The sequence below is a fragment of the Hemitrygon akajei genome, chromosome 9 (assembly GCF_048418815.1).
Source record: "Hemitrygon akajei chromosome 9, sHemAka1.3, whole genome shotgun sequence".
Classification (NCBI taxonomy): Eukaryota; Metazoa; Chordata; class Chondrichthyes; order Myliobatiformes; family Dasyatidae; genus Hemitrygon; species Hemitrygon akajei.
The window spans coordinates 102,241,753-102,262,656 of NC_133132.1; the positions used below are offsets into that span (position 1 = coordinate 102,241,753).

General features: G+C 39.8%; 1 protein-coding gene across 1 annotated transcript in view; it reads right to left on the bottom strand.

Annotated features, from left to right (window-relative positions):
• LOC140733405 (pecanex-like protein 2) overlaps positions 1–20,904 on the bottom strand; it is a 247,268-nt gene that overhangs the window by 113,649 nt on the left and 112,715 nt on the right. Inside the window, exons 18-22 of the mRNA XM_073056689.1 lie at positions 20,270–20,375; positions 17,859–17,951; positions 15,647–15,797; positions 10,372–10,513; positions 6,504–6,681 (exon numbers count right to left, since the gene is read on the bottom strand). Coding sequence (XP_072912790.1) covers positions 6,504–6,681; positions 10,372–10,513; positions 15,647–15,797; positions 17,859–17,951; positions 20,270–20,375 — 670 coding nt within the window. The remainder of the gene's footprint in view (positions 1–6,503; positions 6,682–10,371; positions 10,514–15,646; positions 15,798–17,858; positions 17,952–20,269; positions 20,376–20,904) is intronic.

Genomic DNA, 20,904 nt, shown 5'->3' on the forward strand with positions numbered 1-20,904 from the left:
ACATGAAAGGGTTAACATATAAGGAGTGTTTGATGGCTCTGGACTGTACTCGTTGGAGTTTTGAAGTTCAAGTTCATATTCAATTGTCATTCAACCATATACCTGAATGCAGCCTAATAAAACAGTATTCCTCTGGGGCCAATGTGCACTACACAGAACTGACAGTCACACACAGCACATGTAGTACATATAATTATGATAATAGAAAAACAGTTACAAAAGAAAAAAGTTAAACATAGCCCAAGTCACTGAATGCCATGGCTTGTAGAGCAATAGTGCATAAATGTGTCCTGGAGCCATTTCTGCAAGAAAAGCCCTCATATCACACAGTCAAACGCAATCCAACAGGACAGATGGGAGGGGCCGACCTCCAAACCAGAGTGAAATCCAGGGGCACCCAGCTCTGACATCTCCTTCCTTGGCAGCCGCAACAGGCGACCCTAAGACAAGCATGAGGGCCTAGTCCGCACCACAACAGAGGTCAGCCTCGCCAATGAACCAGTGAATTGGGTTCTCAGTATTCTACAAACCCCATTTCCAGAAAAGTTGGAATATTTTCCAAAATGCAATAAAAACAAAAATCTGTGATACGTTAATTCACGTGAACCTTTATTTAACTGACAAAAGTACAAAGAAAAGATTTTCAATAGTTTTACTGACCAACTTAATTATATTTTGTAAATATACACTAATTTAGAATTTGAATGCTGCAACACACTCAACAAAAGTTGGGACAGAGGCTTACCATTGTGTTATATCACCTTTCCTTTTAATAACACTTTTTAATCGTTTTGGAATGGAGGATACTAATTATAGTAGATTTGCAATTGGAAATTTTGTCCATTCTTGCTTGATATAAGACTTCAGCTGCTCAACAGTCTGTGGTCTCCGTTGTCTGATTCTCCTCTTCATGATGCGCCATACATTTTCAATAGGAGATAGATCTGGACTGGCAGCAGGCCACGCTGTTGTAGCCCGTGCGGAATGTGGTCTGACATTGTCCTGCTGAAAAAAGCATGGACGTCCCGGGAAGAGACGTCGCCTTGATGGCAACATATGTCTCTCTAAAATCCTAATATATGAATGGTACCTTCACATACATGCAACTCACCCATGCTGTGGGCACTGATGCACCCCCCCATACCATCACAGATGCTGGCTTTTGCACCTTTCGCTGGTAACAATCAGGATGGTCGTATTCATCTTTGGCACGGAGAACTCGACGCCCGTTTTTTCCGAAAACTAGCTGAAATGTGGACTCATCTGACCACAGCACACGGTTCCACAGTCTTTCGGTCCATCTGAGATGAGCTCGGGCCCAGAGAACTCACCGGCATTTCTGCATAGAGTTGATGTATGGCTTCCTCCTTGTGTAATACAGTTTCAAGTTGCATTTCTGGTTGCAGCGACGGACTGTGTTAAGTGACAATGGTTTTCCGAAGTACTCCTGAGCCCAGGTGGCTATAATTGTCACAGTAGCATGACGGTTTCTTAGGCAGTGCCGCCTGAGGGCTCGAAGATCACATACATTCAACAGTGGTTTCCGACCTTGCCCTTTACGCACTGAGATATCTCTGAATCTTTTCACAATATTATGTACTGTAGATGTTGAAAGACCTAAATTCTCTGCAATCTTGCGTTGGGAAATGTTCCTTTTGAACTAACTAACAATTCTCTCACAAATTTTGACACAAAGGGGTGAGCCACGACCCATCCTTGCTTGCAAAGACTGAGCCTTTGATGGACACTACTTTTATACCCAGTCATGATACCTCACCTGCTACCAATTAGCCTGCTTAATATGGAGTCTTCCAAACCGGTGTTACTTGAATATTCTGTGCACTTTTCAATCTTATTTTAACTCTGTCCCAACTTTTGTTGAGTGTGTTGCAGCCATCAAATTCTAAATTTGTGTATATTTACAAAATACAATTAAGTTGGTCAGTAAAACTATTGAAAATCTTTTCTTTGTACTTTTGTCAGTTAAATAAAGGTTCACGTGAATTAACATATCACAGATTTTCGTTTTTATTGCATTTTGCAAAATATCCCAACTTTTCTGGAAATGGGGTTTGTATATTACTAATGTCCAACAGCATCTTGCCATCACAACAAAAATATCCAAGAACACTTACAATGTCCATTGGACCACGCGTGGGCTTGGCACAGCTCCACAGATTCCTTCTTCCCTAGGTAACTGAAGCAAGATGCAACAAGGTTTATAGCGTCTTGGTTATTAAGTGCATCAAAGGTTATGGGAAGAAGGCAGGAAAATGGGGTTGAGAGGGAAAATAAACCAGCCACGATCAAATGGTGGAGCAGACATGATGGGCCAAATGGCCTAATTTTGCTCCAATGCGCTTGTGTCTTATGGTCTTTGGTACCTGCCTTGGCTCAGATGAATGGGACATCCTTGCAGTATGCTGTTTGGAAGATTATATAACCTGACAGGTGTCAGTGACTGTATCCTGGTGGTTGTCATGTCTTGTTCTTATGTTTCTGATGAATGGGTGTAAGGTAGGACACGAATTTGGAAGGCACAGAAACATAGTGGTTAGCATAACGCTTTACAGCAGCAACAACCTGGGTTCAATTCCTGCTGCTGTCTCTAAGGAGTTTGGATGTTCTCCCCATGACCATGTGGAATTCCTCCAGGTGTTCCAGTTTCCTCAAAGATTCCAAAGATATTATGCTTAGTAGGTTGGTGTAATTGGGTGGCTCATTGGGCCAGAAGGGCCTGTTACTGTACTGTGTCTTTAAGTAAAAATAAATAAGTAAGAATCTGATCACAAACAAGAGAAAATGTGCAGATGCTGGAAATCCAAACAACACACACAAAATGTTGCCTAGCCTTCTGAGACCCTTCAACATTGTGTGTGTGTGTTAAATAAAAAAGAATGTGCTTCCAGAATTTGCTCAGGAGGAAGTGTTGGAATTAGTTTTCCTTACTTCCTCTTTGCCAATCACTCCTTTTCAGGGATTTCCATCTTTTATGACCCTGACATTGATAACAACTGTATAGTACAGCACAGTACAGGCTTTCTGGCCTACAATGCTATGCCGACTTTTAATCTACTCTAAGATCAACCTAACTCTTCCCTCCTACATTTCCCTCCACAATCTTTGCAGAATTTTTCTGAAATACTGGAGTAAACCACACAGCTTTTCTTAAAATAATATGAGGAATTTATGATAGGATAGGGTCTTGCTTTATTATCTTATCTGAAAGTCTTAACCCTCAGTACTGCCCTGAAGGGTTAGTTGTATTATGGACTCCAACTCCTGGAATAGGCATTAACCTTGGTGTCTTCTGGCTCACAGACATAAATCCTGCTTATGAAGGTACTGTTAAATTAACCTTAAATTAGCTGCAGGTTAAATGGAAATACAATAGTTGCCTCAAGACAGGGTTTCTTGAATTGTGTGGCACCTTGGGTAAAATGTCTGTGCATTTTCAAGTCATAGAACACTACAGAACAGAAACAGGTCCATTGGCCCACCTAGTACATGCCGAGCTATTATTCTACCTTGTCCCATCAACCTGCATCTGGACTATAGCCCTCATGCTCCTCCCATCCATGTACCTATCCAAATTTCTCTTAAACGTTGAATTTGAACCTGTATCCACCATTTCCGCTGGCACATCGCTCCACATTTGCACCATCCTCTGAATGATCCCCTTAAACTTCTCAGCTTTCATCTTTAACCCATGACCTCTAGTTCTAGTCTCAACCAAATTCAGTGGAAAAAACTTGCTTGCATTTGCCCTATTTATATGGAGAATTCACACTGCTTGAAGTTATTTATTTATTCCATGTGTGGGCTTCACTATTTCCTCAACACTCTACAACAACACCTGACTTTCACCTAGCCAAGTGCGACCATGCTAAGTGGCAGAAGATGAAAGCTTCTGTAAAATACCCAATGCTTAGATACTGAAAGACAACTGATGGATATTTAATCCTGCTGAATTGTAAATGCATCTCAATCAAAAAAAGAGATTTTACAAAGCTAGTTTAATGGTACCAAATAATCACCCTGAGTCTTTGTACCATTCCTATTCAGGTACCTATAAAGGAAACGCTTCAAAGATAACATCAGAATCAGCCTGAAGAAATTCAACATTACATCTAAAGACTGGGAAGACATTGCACTCAATAGATACAGCTGAAGGAAATCTGTTCAACAGGGAGTTGTGCTACAGAATGTTATGCCCGCAGCCCCCTCCTTTGCGAGAATCGCAAGAGCACCGGGGGCGGGGGGCTGGGTCAGTGGACCCAGGAAATGTGAGAGAGACGTGCCGGGTGCCTCGTTCCCCGGCGATGCAAAATAACACGACATTGGCCATTATCTCTTGGAGACACATTTGTGGATTGGGGACTAGTATACGTGCAAGCCCTCGGGCAAAGTGGGCTGGGTGACGGGGAGAGATTGCATCATCCACCAACCTGATTGACATCTTCAACCCTGCAAGTCAGGATAAAAGAGGGATTATAGGAACAGCCCCCTGAGACGCACCAGAAGACACGCTAGCGATCCCGTAATAGCGGGCAGTCATTTGAAGGAAGCCATGTGTGTTCGGTTCCCTTGCCTGGGAGCTGGTGGCGGGTACCACAGAAACGATTTTCTTGAACTAACAACGGGGAACCAACTCCCCCGACTCAACGGATTGGCCTCATCAAAAGACCCGGGCAAGTTTCTTTTCTCACAAATCTCTCTCTCTCCAACAAGTGAAAACCCAGCGGTCCCCAAAGGCGGAAGCCTGCAGAAACTGAGTGACGTTTATATCTCCATCGGACAATATTTTATCCCCTAGACAAATGATAGAGCGATTTCTTATTGATGATTATTACCATACCCGCGCTTTAGATTGAGTATTGACGACGTATATTATCTGAATGTTTGTATTAACCTTATTTTTGTGCCCCTTTATAAATAAAAACTTTTAAAAATAGTACCATCAGACTTCAACGGACCTCTCTATCTTTGCTGCTAAGTGACCCAGTTACGGGGTACGTAACAAGAATAACCACTCCTTTGCTGCAGAGAACAAGTGGAGAGATTGAACAACCGAGACTCAGCCACTAACCACAGCCACCATTTATTCTTGCCCACACAGTACTAGAATACGTGGATCCCGTATCAGTCTCTACAGCTACCTGAGGACCCACCAACAGACAAACTCTTAGGAGAACTTCATACTTGACTTGAGTGATCGCACTACTAAGACTACTGCTAACATAGGATGTGAAACACTATGTAAAGCAATGAGATAAAATAGTAGCATTTCTTTCCAAAACACCAGATTGACATAATGAGAAGTTTGGCTATATGCCAATTTATCTGTCAATAAATTTCGCAAGAAAATTTTGCAGCTCTTTACAACCATGGTTAGGCCTCATTTTGATTATGTGTTCAGTCCGGGTTACCTCATTATAGGAAAGATGTGGAAGCTTTAGAGAGTATGCAGAGGAAATTTAACAGAATTTTGTCTGGATTAGAGAACATGTTTTATGAGGATAGGTTGAACAAGCCAGGGTTCTACTCTTAGGAGCGAAGGAACATGCGGTGACTTGATAGAGGTGTGCAAAATTATATAAGACACAGATCAAAGGAATAACCAGAGACTTTTTCCCAGGGTGGAAATAGCTAAAATGAGGGACCATAACTTTTAGGTGATGGGAGGTAAGTAAATGGGGGCTGTCAGAGGTAACAGTGAGTGCATGGAACGTCCTGACAATGGTGATGGTAGACACAGGTACATTACAGGCATTTAAGAAACTCTTAAATAGGCACATGAAAATAGAAAAATGGAGGGGCTATGTAGAAGGAAAGGGTTAAATTAACATTAGAGTAGGTTCAAAGGTCGGCACAACATTGCATGCTGTAGTGATTCCAACATGAAGACTATTCACTATCACATCCCATGAAGATTAATTGGAAGATAATGTGGAAGCTCTAGAGAGGGTGCAGAGGAGATTTACAAGGATGCTGTCTGGACTAGAGAGCATGTCTTATGAGGATAGGTTGAGCAAGCTTAAAGAGAAGGAGCATGAAAGGCAACTTGATAGAGATGCATAAGAAAATAAGAGGCGTAGGATATTTCTGAGGGCAAAAATAGATAATATTAAGAGGCATAACTTTAAGTGTTCGGAGGAGAGAATGGGAGGATGTCAGAGGTACTTTACACAGAGAGTGGTAAGTGCCTGCCACAGATGGTGGTAGCAGCAGATACATAAAGGACAATTAAGACATTAATGAAAGGCAGTGGAGGGCTATGTGGGAGGGAAGGGCAAGATTGATCTTGGAATAGGTTGAAGGGTTGGCACATCATCATGGGTTGAAGGACTTGCACTGCACTCTACTTTTCTATGTTCTATATCCCACAAAAGAACAAATTATAATCTTATACCATTCATCATTATATTCCACACACCATTTACTCACCACTAGGGCATCTTTTTGCATATTTATTGGCACACAGTATATAATCAATCACTTGCCTTACTGAATATGATTGACATCAAGAAGAAATCCAGCAAGAATGTCTCGGAGGCGCTTCTGCAGTCAAATTGGAAGAAGAGCACTGTAAAGCTCAACGTAACATACTGGTATGTTGGGTTACAGAAGGAGGAGCGTAGCAGCTTCATACTGGCCACCGTCATCATTAAAACATCACAACTGCAAAACAAAGTGCAACACTGCAGAGTATAAATGGAGATTACGCTTCTCATTCTCCCTCAGGGTGCAGTGCAGAGATGAAGTGAGTTTAACTGGGAGGAGGCTATTGGCTTCCAGATTGATTCCGCAGATACTTTGAAGTCAGATTGTTTGTGTTTCCACTACAAACTCCTTTTCGAATTGTAGCTGATTTATTGATTTAATTCTGACACGTACAAATTATCTACCATTGACTACATTTACAAGGAGCGTTGATATAAGAAAGCAACGCCCATCATCAAGGACTCACACCTTCCAGGCCATGCCTTCTCCTTGCTGCTGCCATCAGGAAGGAGGTACAGGAGCCTTAGGTCCCACACCACCAGGTTCAGGAACAGTTATTACCCTTCAACTATCAGGACTCCTGAACTGGCATGGATAACTTCATTCACCCCAACTCTGAACTTATTCCACGGCCTATGGACTCATTTTCAAGCTCTACAACTCATGTTCTCAGTATTATTTATTTATTATTTGCACAGTTTTTCTTCTTTTGCACATTGGTTGTTTGTCAGTCTGTGTGTGTAGTTTTTCACTGATTCTATTGTGAATGCCTGTAAGAAAGTGAATTTCAAGGTAGTATATGGTGACATTGATAATAACTTTATTTTGAACTTTGGTTCTACCCTTCTAGTCCTGGCAATCTGAACACATCATTACTACAGAGGATATAAATTGTAGCCTGTCTGATAGTGCAAATAATAACTATACATATGGATACAGAAACTCACTACAGAAAATGTTATTAGATTGTGCAGAATAAATTAACATTTGTAATATATGTAAAATATGTAAGTTAAAAGATTTGATGATGGGGTTTGTTTCCTATGATACCATTTCCCCCTCTTTTGTAGGATCTGGGAACACCAGAATCTTAAGTTTTCTATACAGACTGAAATCCAGCCAACACCAAAGCAGCAAAGTGACAAGCAATGTTCATCTAAGTTGGTTTTGTTCAACAACTTTGGCTGTTTCTCGTTTCATATTTTGCTTCAGAAGTTGAGTCACACTGGAGAGTAGTGTGAGCAGAAGAGTTAAAGGCTGAAGCTGGAGGCAACAGATCATAAATGGTGTCACTTGGCTTAACACTGGGGAGATCAGCTGACATACTCCACATACTATAAACTGCTCTTCAGTTGAATGGGTGAGCTTGCCTTTTCACCACTCTGCAATGGCAGGGACAGACTCATAATGATTATAGTCAAGACACCTCTGATAATTATTTTCCCACTGGAAGAGAATTAACATGGTGAGCTTTCCATGTAGGGGTTATCAGTACCGGTACTGTACATGGATTTTGTTCCATAGCTTTACAAGGTGACTACATTGAATAAACAGGCCTATGTTCAGAACTGTAGTGGAGAACCAGTAGAACAGTCTACAATCCCTGATCCCCCCAGCAGACCTGCCACTATAAGACGATAAGACAAAGGAGCAGAATTAGGCCATTTGGCCCATTGAGTCTGCTCCACCATTTGATCACGGCTGATTTATTATCCCTCTCAACCCCATTCTCCTATTTTCTCCACATAACCTTTGACACCCTTACTAATCAAAAACCTTAAAATATACCCAGTGACTTGACTTCCACAGCTGTTTATGACAATAACCCTAACCCACCCTCCAGCAAAAGAAATTCCTCCTCAGCTCTGCTCTAAAGGGATGTCCTTTTATTCTGAGGTTGTTCCCTCTGGTCCTAGAATCTCCCACCACTGAAAACATCCTCTCTACACCCACTCTACCTAGGTCTATCAATGTTCAATAGTTTTCAAAGAGATCCCCCTCATTTTTCTAAACTCAATGTATCAGCTCTGGTGTTGAAGTAAAATCTGGCCATCAGACTTCAGGTTAGGAGTGATGTAAGCTAATGTTTAAACTTGGTCTAACCTGCACTGCCCTTACAGTAACATTGACATATGTTCTCAGGATCTCTACATCACATTAATGCATTAAAAGTTTTCAGAATAGTGTTTTTTTTTTATTTTTAAAGCTTCTCTGTTACAAAACAATTGCTTGGATGTCATATTTGTTACTATTACTAATAACGATAAAATGTTGATTCTGTCGTATTTCTTTGTGGTACAAGGTTCCACACGGTAGGCTTATTCAGAAAGTCAGAAGGCATGGGATCCAGGGAAGTTTGGCCAGGTGGATTCAGAATTGGCTTGCCTGCAGAAAGCAGAGGGTCATGGTGGAGGGAGTACATTTGGATTGGAGGGTTGTGACTAGTGATGTCCCACAAGGATCTGTTCTGGGACCTCTACTTTTCATGATTTTTATTAACGACCTGGATGTGGGGGTAGAAGGGTGGGTTGGCAAGTTTGCAGACGACACAAAGGTTGGTGGTGTTGTGGATAGTGTAGAGGATTGTCGAAGATTGCAGAGAGACATTGATAGGATGCAGAAGTGGGCTGAGAAGTGGCAGATGGAGTTCAACCCGGAAAAGTGTGAGGTGGTACAGTTTGGAAGGACAAACTCCAAGGCAGAGTACAAAGTAAATGGCAGGATACTTGGTAGTGTGGAGGAGCAGAGGGATCTGGGGGTACATGTCCACAGATCCCTGAAAGCTGCCTCACAGGTAGATAGGGTAGTTAAGAAAGCTTATGGGGTGTTAGCTTTCATAAGTCGAGGGATAGAGTTTAAGAGTCGCGGGGTAATGACGCAGCTCTATAAAACTCTAGTTAGGCCACACTTGGAGTACTGTGTCCAGTTCTGGTCGCCTCACTATAGGAAGGATGTGGAAAGGGTACCGAGGAGATTTACCAGGATGCTGCCTGGTTTTGAGAGTATGCATTATGGTCAGAGATTAAGGGAGCTAGGGCTTTACTCTCTGGAGACAAGGAGGATGAGGGGAGACATGATAGAGGTATACAAGATATTAAGAGGAATAGACAGAGTGGACAGCCAGAGCCTCTTCCCCAGGGCACCACTGCTCAATACAAGAGGACATGGCTTTAAGGTAAGGGGGGGAAAGTTCAAGGGGGATATTAAAGGAAGGTTTTTTACTCAGAGAGTGGTTGGTGCGTGGAATGCACTGCCTGAGTCAGTGGTGGAGGCAGATACACTAGTGAAATTTAAGAGACTACTAGACAGGTATATGGAGGAATTTAAGGTGGAGGGTTATATGGGGGCGGGCAGGGTTTAAGGGATGGCACAACATTGTGGGCCGAATGGCCTGTACTGTGCTGTATTCTTTGTTCCAGCTAATGTGAATACCCACAATGTCAGGGTAATACATGGTGACATATAGTATAAGTATGTACTTTAATAATAAATTTACTTTGAACTTTGCTCACTTCAACCATATTTTGATTAATGGAACTGGTTATTGAAAATATCTAAGAATTATATGTAAACTCAGGCCCAATTGTTTGAGCCTCCAGACTAATCTATCCTTGAATGAGCTCAGTCTCAATCCCCAACTCCAGCAGTCCATTCCACAGCCTCATCACTCTCTGTGTGAAGAGATCTCTCCCACTAATTCATCACTATGTGCTGGGACAGGATTAGGTATATAATGTAAAATAGTTTAAGAAAACATGTGCATTGAAATTGATTAATTATCACCACCAACAAAGACAGAGATAGGAACAGGTAAAGGTGCTGAATATAATTTCTAAATACAAGTGATATAAGCATGTAGCTGCTTACTGTATGCCGAGCTTCTTGTGACTGCTGAGAGAGAAAGCGTCATTGGTGAGTGCATTGAGGACCACAGCTGGGTAAATAGCGTACTTCTCCAAGCACAGAAGCCAAACATATACTCGTTCAAACCACATCAACTGGGCTGCGTCTGAAACACAAAATAGGAAATCATGGTAGAATAAAGATACAATAATTGGCCACAGAACAGAAGTGAGTGGATGGAACTAAAGTATAGACTAGAGATAATCAAACTGAATGGTAGAAAATTGTATGAATAATTTTTTCAAGGATTTTTGATGATGACATAAATGGAGAGACAAGTTATAACGGGCATCTGGAGATGATTGCAAATATTCCCTTCACAAGTAAACTCGGTGCATTTGAGTTTGTCACTGCTTACATACTCTGAAAGATCAGGTTAGACATTTACATTTATAAGGTGATGAAGAATGTACTGTCAAATCAAATTTTCTTTTTGTTACAGCACAGAAACAGACCCGTCAGTCCATCAAGTACATGCCAAACTACTAATCAGCCTAGTCCATTGACCTACACCCATCTGTTAGATAGGTTATGGATGGTGTCTGAGATTAGAATCGCCAGTGGTGCTTGTGTTCAAACCCAAGACCAGATCATCAGGTCCTAAGGATCACAGAAAGATTTCTTTACCCAGTTCCCAAAGGATTCAACATCTCTGTAGAAATTCTTGATTGAAATGTCATCTTTCAGATTAGATGTTAGCCTGATTCCCAACTTCTCCTCAGATAATTTTATTTTTACCTTATTTAGGGATACAGGCTCTTCCACCTCAATGAGCCTGCACCAGCCAATTACACCCATGTGACTAATTAACCTATTTGGAATGTGGGAGGAAACTGGAGCACCTAGAGAAAACCCACATGGTCACAGAGAGAACGTGCAAACTCCTTATTGACTTACAGATAAGTGTAAAATGTTCTATGTATTTAATTCAGAAGCCTCAGGGAAGTTCTCCCTGGTTCATGACCAATAGTTATCCCTTAGAAAAACAGATTACATGTTCATTTTTACTTTGCTTTTCATGCATTGCATGTGTAATGTCTTTATTAGTTCTCCCAAAGTGCATCACCTTGAACTTATCCCACCTACCATTGCTATAATTGATCATTATTGTGTCATCTACAGTACAGGTGCAAATCATACCTCCTACAAATCATTAACATTGATAACAGTAAAGATCTCAGCATCGATCCCTCTGGTACACCACTGGTCAGAGGCTTCCAATCACAACCTTTGATTATCAGATGCAACCTCCTAATATCAAGCCAACATTGGGTTCAATTTATAAACACAAGTGATTCTGCAGGCATTGGAAATCTTGAGCAACATGCTCAAGGAACAGAGCAGGTCAGGAACCATCTATAGGGGGGATTGTCTCCAGACAATACCAACTCATCATTGTTGCTGATGAGACCAACCGTTGTAGTATCGTTAGCGAACTTGAAGGTGCAGTTTGAGTTGGATCTTGCAGTACAGCCCTGCAAGAGTTCCTCTACAGCAATTTGTGTGTGTTGCATTGGATTCAGTTTGCCAACTTGTCCTGATCCCAGTGGCTTTAATCTTTGGGACATTGTCACAGACCTCACTGAAGTCCCTGTAGACCATAACTACCTCACTGCCTCCAACAATACATCTGTGTTCAAAGTCAAAGTAAATTTTATTATCAAAGTACATATATCTCACCATATACAATCCTGAGATTCATTTTCTCATAGGCTACTCAACAAATCTATATAATAACTATAACAGGATCAATGAAAGGTCACCCAACTGGAATGTTTAACCAGGGTGCAGAAGACAACAGTGCAAATGTGAATATAATAAATAGCAATAAATAACAAGTACATGAAATAAAGAGTCCTGGAAAGTGAGACCATTGGTTGTGGAAACTTTTCAATGATGGGGCAAGTGAAGTTATCCCCTTTTGTTTAAGAGCCTGATGGCTGAGGGTTGGTAACTGTTCTTGAACCTGATGGCGCGAGTCCTGAGGCTCTTGTATCTTCTACCTGATGGCAGCAGTGAGAAGGGAGCATGACCTGGGGGGTGGGTACCTCTTGACAATGGATGCTGCTTTCCTACAACATTGTTTCATGTAGATGTTTCACATATGTCCAGTGAGTTGTAGCCACTCTGGGGAGAATCCTTTAATGTGCTGAGGAATTATAGAGCATGGAGATAATTCATTTCTAATGAATATTGCCCCATTAAAAATTCAATATGTTTCTGTTGTAAATGCAGTATTAAATCAACAATTTAATTTGTTGTCTAATTCAAAACCCTTTTCGTATATCTTCTCAGAATCAAAGAACTCAATTTAATTACAATCATGTTTTGATCTCCAGGTGATGTTTTACTTTAAGCCAACTCCATTTTACATTTAGTGCAGTTACAAGGCATGAAGGTTTTAATTTGACATTATTGTCTTTCTGCTCAAGTAAATTAAATTCTACTTCAAGTAATCCCAATATAAACATATACAGTTCTAACCTCAGCAATCCACAAGCACCTGTCACTTCACTTTCACACATGACTTTCAATGTTCACTCTCGTTTGTATTAAGCAGTAATGTTAATAACTACAAAGAAATTGAGAAAATTACCTGTTTTGTTTCATACTGAATGCTCAAAAAGAATTGTCCATTATGGGAATGCTGTGTTTGTGCTGAAATGTGTGGCAACATTTGCGGACCGTTCCCCATCACATCCTTAGATTTTGTCGGTTGTTAACACAAATGTAACTTATTACTGTATATTTTGGTAAATAATGATAAATAATTTGAATCTGATTTTGCAGAATATATTTTCAAAACAGAATCTTTCAATAACAACAGGTGTATCATGGAGTGCAGTTAAAATAACATGTACATTCAGAGGGCACTTTATTAGGTACACCTGTACATCTGCTCATTAATGCAAGTATCTAATCAGCCAAGCATGTGGCAGCAACTCAATGCATAAAAGCATGCTGACATGTTCAAGAGGTTTAGTTGTTGTTCAGACCAAACATTAGAATGGGGAAGAAATGTGATCTAAGTGACTTTGACCATGGAATGATTTATTGGCATCAGACCAAAGGGTTTCGGCCCAAAACGTTGACTATATTCTTTTCCTAGATGCTGCCTGGCCTGCTGAGTTCCTGCAGCAATTTGTGTGTGTTGCTCGGATTTCAAGCATCTGCATTTTTTCTCTTGTTGGTGTCAGACTGGGTGGTTTGAGTTTCTCAGAAACTGCTGATTGCCTCACGTACAACAGTCTCTAAAGTTTACAGAGAGTAGTGTGAAAACCAAAAAAAACATCAAGTGAGTGGCGATTCTGGGGTGAGAATGCCTTGTTAATGAGAGAGGTCAGAGGAGAATAGCCAGACTGATTAAAGTTGACAGGAAGGCAACTGTACCTCAAGCTATTAACCACATGTTGTGCGTTAAGAGATGTTCTTTTGCACACCACTAATGTAACATGTCAAACCTTGAAGTGGATGGGCTAAAAGCAGAAAATATGAACATACACTCAGTGGTCACTTTATTAGGTACAGGAGATAACTAATAAAGTGGCATCTCCGTGTATTTATGGAAGTATTTTAAAATAAAATATGACAGAGCCTCAAGAGAAATTAGTAAGGTGCTGATCAAAAAACTTTGTCAATGCAGTAGATTTTGAACAGTATCTTAGAAAAGGAAAGGGAGCTAAAGGGCCAGCATGGTTCAAGGTGGAAAACCAGTAGGTTACAGCACTGAGAGGTGAAGAGAAGCTAGCCCATTATGGGGTGATTAAAATCAGTTAAATTCAAGAGGACATATTTGGAGGAGGACAGAGAGAGGGATGTACGACAGGGCAAAGCCAAGGAGTGATTTGACACTGAAAATGTTAATCTATAACACCTATAATCTGTTAGTGTGTACAAATGATGTAGAAAACCTAGACTTTTTTTTTACCAGAAATATCATTTGGAGAAATTAATAGCTTACATTTCACTAAAATCACACCCAAGGGATCAGGTTAGGTCAGCAATGGCTTTGTAAACAGGCAATGAGTCTTATCAAATAACAGATTAAAAAATAAAGTATTCATTCATTTATTAATTATTAACTCGAGTGTTTTTTCACTGGTGACGTTACTTAAAGCTAATGGATGGACTCAGGCTGATTAACTCCTGTGTAGAAATCTGAGAAGGGAGAACAGAAGCTCATCAATTCAACATTTCATCTCTTTCACTGGACTATTCATTCCTGCAATTCATCATCTCAGCAGATTAATAGAAACCATTGAACAAGAAAGCAGACAAAAGCCAGTTCAAATGGTATCTTGCTAACTTTCAGACTACACAACAAAATGCTGGAGGAACTCATCTGGTCTGGCAGCATTTATGTAGAGGAATAAAGATTTGTCATTTTGGACCGAGACTCTTCATTAGGATGGAAACCAAGGGGGGAGAAGCAAGAATAAGAAGGTGGGGAGGGGAAGTAGTGAAGACTGGAAGGTGATAGGTGAAGCCAGGTTAGTGGGAAGGTAAGTGGGTGGGGGAAGAGGTGAAGTGAGAAGGTGGGAGGTGATAGGTGAAAAAGGTCAAGGGATGAAAAAGAAGGACTCTCATAGGAGAGTGGACCATGGAAAAAAAAGGAGAGGAGGAGGGGCACCAGAGGAGGTTATGGGTAGGTCAAGAGAAAAGAAGGGGTAAGAGGGGAGTCAGAATGGAGAATGGAAAAGGAGAGAGCAGCAGGGTGGGGGGGGGGGGGGGGAGAGAAATTACCGTGTTGGAGAAGTCAATATTCATGCCATCAACATCCATGCACAATAAAACCGTAAGTTCTCTCATGTCTTCCAATATTAATGCAGCTAGGCAGATAAAGACTAGTACTTAAATACAAGAGATTCTGCAAATGCTAGAGGAACTCAACAGGAGAGGCAGCACCTGTGCAGAGGAAGAAGTCCTGATGAAGGGTTGCAGCCCAAAATGTTCTGCTTATTTCCCTCCATGGATATTGGCTGACCTGCTGAGTACCTCCAGCAAGACACAAAATGCTGGAGGAACTAAGCAGGTCAGGCAGCATCTACGGAAAGGAATAAAGATTCAATATTTCAGGCCGAGATCCTTCATTTAGAACTTTCCTGGATCTGTTTACCCTTCCAGAACTGCTAAATTCATTGTGCTGTAAAAGTTACTTTGATAGAATGGATAAGTTTATCATATTTTAATTTCCCAGTGGCTTGAAAGATACAACTTGTAGTTTCTTTATATTACCAACCTTGGACTTCAAACTGATTATATTCCTTGGCTTTAAGCAAAGGATGCGCAAAGCAGAACCATGGAACTTGTGTGCGGAGTCGCGGGAGCAGGTAATGTGTCAGGAATCCGATGGTCCCAGCCAAAGTATACAGCACAAAACTAAGAATCGGCTGAAACAAAGGGAGATGTTTAAATGGAGGTGGCTGTTAAAATTTCCCAAAAGAATACAACCAAAATTGAATTTGCAGCCAGCCTCAATAAGGTTCCCTGAAGAGAGGAAGAAACCAGGCAGATAATAATCTATCCCAAGACTTGATAACTTCCATTAGAGGTTCAACAATGTTTTATTTTAAATTTCTCTATGCCAATGTCAAATCCCTCACCATCTCTATGGCCTACTATCAGTAGTAGAGATGGCATAGCATGGTAGTGCAGCAGTTAGCATAACACTCATACAGTACCAGCAAACTGGGTTCAATTCCCACCACTGTATATAAGGAGTTCTCCCTGTGATTGCGTGTGTTTCCTCCGGGTGCTCCAGTTTCCACCCACATTCCAAAGATGTACAGGTTACTAGCTTAGTTGGTCACATGGGTCTAATGGGTGGAGCTGGCTTGCTGGCATCAAAGGGCCTGTTCCAATCTGTATCTCTAAATTAAATTAAAAATATATATATGATACATTGCCTCAAAAGAGCAACGCCCATCACCAAAGATCCACACCATCCTGGCCATGCTGTCTTACAGACACCATCAGGCAGGTGATACATACAGTAAGCCTGAAGTCCCACACTATCAGGTTCAATGGATAATTCACTAACTATTTGGTTCTTGAACCAACTGGCACACCCTATTACTACAGTATTGCAACACTTTGATCACTTTGCACAAATATCGACTTTGTTTCGTTGTTCTAATTGTGTTCTTTCTTGTAAAAACTGTGTACAAGTTTAATTTATGTTATATCTGTGAATGCTGCTTATCTGGCGCGATGTGTCTGATCCTGCTATAAGTAATATTTTCATTGCACCTATGCATACATGTATTTGTGCACATGAAAATAAACTAGACTTTGAGTTTGCTCCATTCCTACCACCAAAATCTCTGCTCCCTTCTCAATCTTCGATCTTCAGTGGTTGGTTATTTGTGGCTGTTTCCATTGCTAAAGCCCTACTCTTAAAATTACCACCCTACACCAGAGTTGGCAGACCTTCTTTTGGGGCAGTGTTGCTGGGCCTTAGGCAGAATAGCAAGTAACAAAATTCCTCTGCTTGTTTAGAATCCTGTATCAAGGTTCCAATTCTAACCTGAGGCAATATCCGGGAGAAAATATGTCAGATTTAATGCTTCTCACAGAGACAAAAGAGAAACAGAAGAATTAGTCAACTTAAAAACAATTCCAGAATAGGTCCGGGTTACCTTGCTGTCTTCTCTTAGAGTTATAGTTTGAAAATTAAAAGAAATCACCAGAAAGAAAAGCCTAAAAATTCACTTTGATGCTACATAAAAATAACCATACATTAAAGTGTCTGCAAGAACTGTGCAAGTGTAACGAATAAGGAAGGAAAGTCATTGAAAGACTTCACAGGCGACAAGATACAAATTGTTGACAACATCATCCACTTTCACATATGCAACATATATACCATTAACTGGGTTCCTTTAATATCTGTGAAAGAGTAAGCTCAAAGTTCAAGTACATTTATTACCAAAATACGTATACGTCACCATATACTACCCTGAGATTTATTTTCTTGCAGGCATTCACAATAGAGCAAATAAACATACATAAATAAATAAACAAACAAACAAACAAATAAATAAGCAATCAAATAAATAACACTGAGAACATGACTTGAAAGTGAGTCCATAGAATGGAATCAGTTCAGTGTTTTGGTGAGTGAAGTTATCCACACTGGTTCAGTTGCCTGATAGTTGAAGGCTAATCACTACTCCTGAACCAGATGGTGTGGGACCTAAGGCTCCTATACCTCCTTCTCAATGGCAACAGCGAGAAGTACCAATGTCCTGATTAAAATTTTTATCCTGTTTATACATTTTTATAGGTGCTTCTTTTGTAATGCAAATAGCAAATGGCTCAACATATCTCAAACTAGTAAAACTATTGTACAAAACTCAACTGATTATTTTATTAAAACATTAAACTATGAAACATCTTGTCAAAAACAAAATTGAATTGCCAACAAGGAGATAAATATTATGAATAAATACCTTTAATGAAAGGAAAATAGTGGTTGTGCTGATTGCAAAGGTCAGGAGGCTAATTACTGCACACATGACAAGATCAGACTTCAAGACTTCCCTCTGTAAAGACATGAGTGCGTTTTGACATTAAGCTGATTTTTTAAATGAAAAATACTTTTTAAACCACCAAACAATGTAATAAGTTCATTAAACTTCCAGTGACTCCTAAGTTAGAGGTCACAAACAATCTAAATGCTAACTCTAAATTCTAAGTAAATCTAATTAATCCTTGTCCCTACTCTCTTTCCATTAAGCCCACTTTTTTCTTTTCATGTTACATCCAATCCCTGTCAACAACTAGAGAATATAGATTTAGAAAAATTGTCTAAAGAACCAGGGGGTAAAAAATCAAAGGTTTTCTGTGCAGAGTTGTTACAATCTGTGAAAGAGTAATCAGTCTATGTATATTTCAGAATCAGAATCAGGTTTAATATCACTGACATATGTCATGAAATTTATTGTTTTGCAGTAGTGGTACAGTGCAAGACATAAAAAATACAATTAAAAATATACATTAAAAATTATACAGTTAGTTCAAAAAGAGAGTAAAAAATAGCGAGGTAGTGTTCATGGGTAGGATCATTCCCATTCAGAATCTGAACAGTTACTTGTGCATTGTATTTTATAGGATTGCTTTTATATTTATATTTATTGTGTTTTTTTATTGTGTTCTTTATGCTAATTATGTTTTTTATGATGCGGCAGATCTGGAGTAGCTATCATTACATTCTCCTTTACACTCATGTACCAGAGAATGACAATAAACAATCTTGAATCGAAGCAGATTCAATATAGCAGCTTTCAAAACTTTCTGAGGTTTCAATAGTTGGAAAACTGTTTCAAAACCTAATTGCAAGCATTGTTCCTATCTTCTGAAATTCCATCATGTTGAAATCAACAGAGGCAGTTTGCAGAGTCTATGTTTAACACCCAGCGGTTATTGTACCTATTGCATAATTTTCCTCTCTAAAGGTCTCATGGAGTAAATTTATCTTGGATAGAACAGTAGGCAAAGGTGACTATTTGTCCAGAACCATGTAACAGACTCTTGACATAAGCAGAAATGTTTGATAAGAGCATACTCCTAGCATATAGAAATGGTACAGGACTGTAGCGGTTAGTGTAACATTATTAGAGTGTCAGCGATCAATGATTGGGGTGCAATTCCTGTGACTGTCTGTTAGGAGTTTGTACGTTCTCCCCTTGACCATGTGGGTTTCCTCTGGGTGCTCTGGTTTCCACCCACATTCTAAAGTTCAAAGTAACTTTATTATCAAAGTACATATATGTCACCAAATATAACCCTGAGATTCATTTTTTGCAAGCATTAACAGTAAATACAAGAAACACAAATAGAATTAATGAAAGACCAATTCCAACAGAATGGACAAACAACCAGTGTGCAAAAGACAACGAACTGTGTAAATAAAAAAAAATAATGAAAAAGTAAGCAATAAATATTGAGAACATGAGATGAAGAGTCCTTGAAAGTGAGTCCATAGCTTATGGGAACAGTTTAGTGATGGGGCGAGTGAAATTGAGTGAAATTATCCCCTCTGGTTCAAGAGCCTAATGGCCGATGGATAATAACTGTTCCTGAACCTGGTGGTGTAGGTCCCGAGGGCAAGATGTACGGGTTAGGGTTACTAAGTTGTGGGTATGCTATATTGGCAGCAGAAGTGACACTACAAGTGCACAGTGCAATTCTTACTGATTTGATTTGATGCAAACTGTATGTTCTGATGTTTTAATGTACATTCATAAATAAAGCTAATAATTATCTTTATAATCTTTTATCCTTACTCCTCGAAGGGAACACTGGTCAGAAAGACTATTAGGAACTGCAGCGATCTATTTAGTTCCATGAATAATTCAATGAGATCATGGCTAATTCATTTGGTGATTCCATCTACACGGCTTCTTCCCCTTCACTTATTTAAATTTATCAATCTTATTTCTGGAATTTTCAGAGGAACAGCAGCCTCAACACCTATTTGAGAAAGAGACTTTCTGATTTCCACTACCTACAGCGTGAAGAAGTGCTTCCTAAGATCTAGACATGGCTGACAAAGGAGTGTTACTTTCTCTGTCTATTCTATAACAATGTTTAATCATTCTAAACATCATTATTAGATTGCCACTTAAATCATCCATACTTAGAGTGGACAAGACTAGATTATGCAACTCACCCTCATAATTCAACCCTCTGGAGATGTGGTATCTTTCTGCATCAATTTTGGAAATAAAACTGAAGTTTACTATACTAAGAATCAGAAGATCCAACACTATGTAAAATTTTAAATGCTTTATTTCAATAATCCAAACCCCAATGCTGTCAAATTAGGATATAACAATTAATAATGACAAGGGGTACATACCACAGAATTCCTGAGTTGCTCAGGAAGAGCATCTTTGTATTTTGAAAGAGGATGTTCAGGATCCTGGACTTCCAATTCATTGGTCAATTTAGAGCGAATGAGGGACCTGTTATAAAAACAAAACAACCTTTTAACAGTGTAATTCTGTCTATGTAATCTACATTTCCTCATATGTTGAAGATTTTAAGCAACCACCTACCCACTTTTGCTTACTGCCATCATAGAGAGCACCTCACATCAGCCATTACTGTCTGGTTTAGTGCAGCATCCTCTCACAATAAACAAAAACCACAGCAAAGTGTCTAGTCAGCTGAAAAGCTCATTGCCAGCAGTCTACCAATACTGTACAACTTGTAGGTGTCCAGGACAAAGAAGCTCATGGGAAAAATCATTGTGGACACAATCCACTATGCGTACTGCCTTTTCCAAAAACACCCTTCTGTAAAGGGCAATAGGGCTATTTAAACAAAAACTTCACACCTTCTTAAAAGTTTCTTCCGCCAGGCAGTTAATCTGATCAACCATGCTAGTTAACCACCCCAATCTCTCTATTAACTCAGACAATGAGAACGCTGTAAACTACTTTATATCTTGCTTTTTACATTGTAAATAAATACTGATATTTATGCACATTC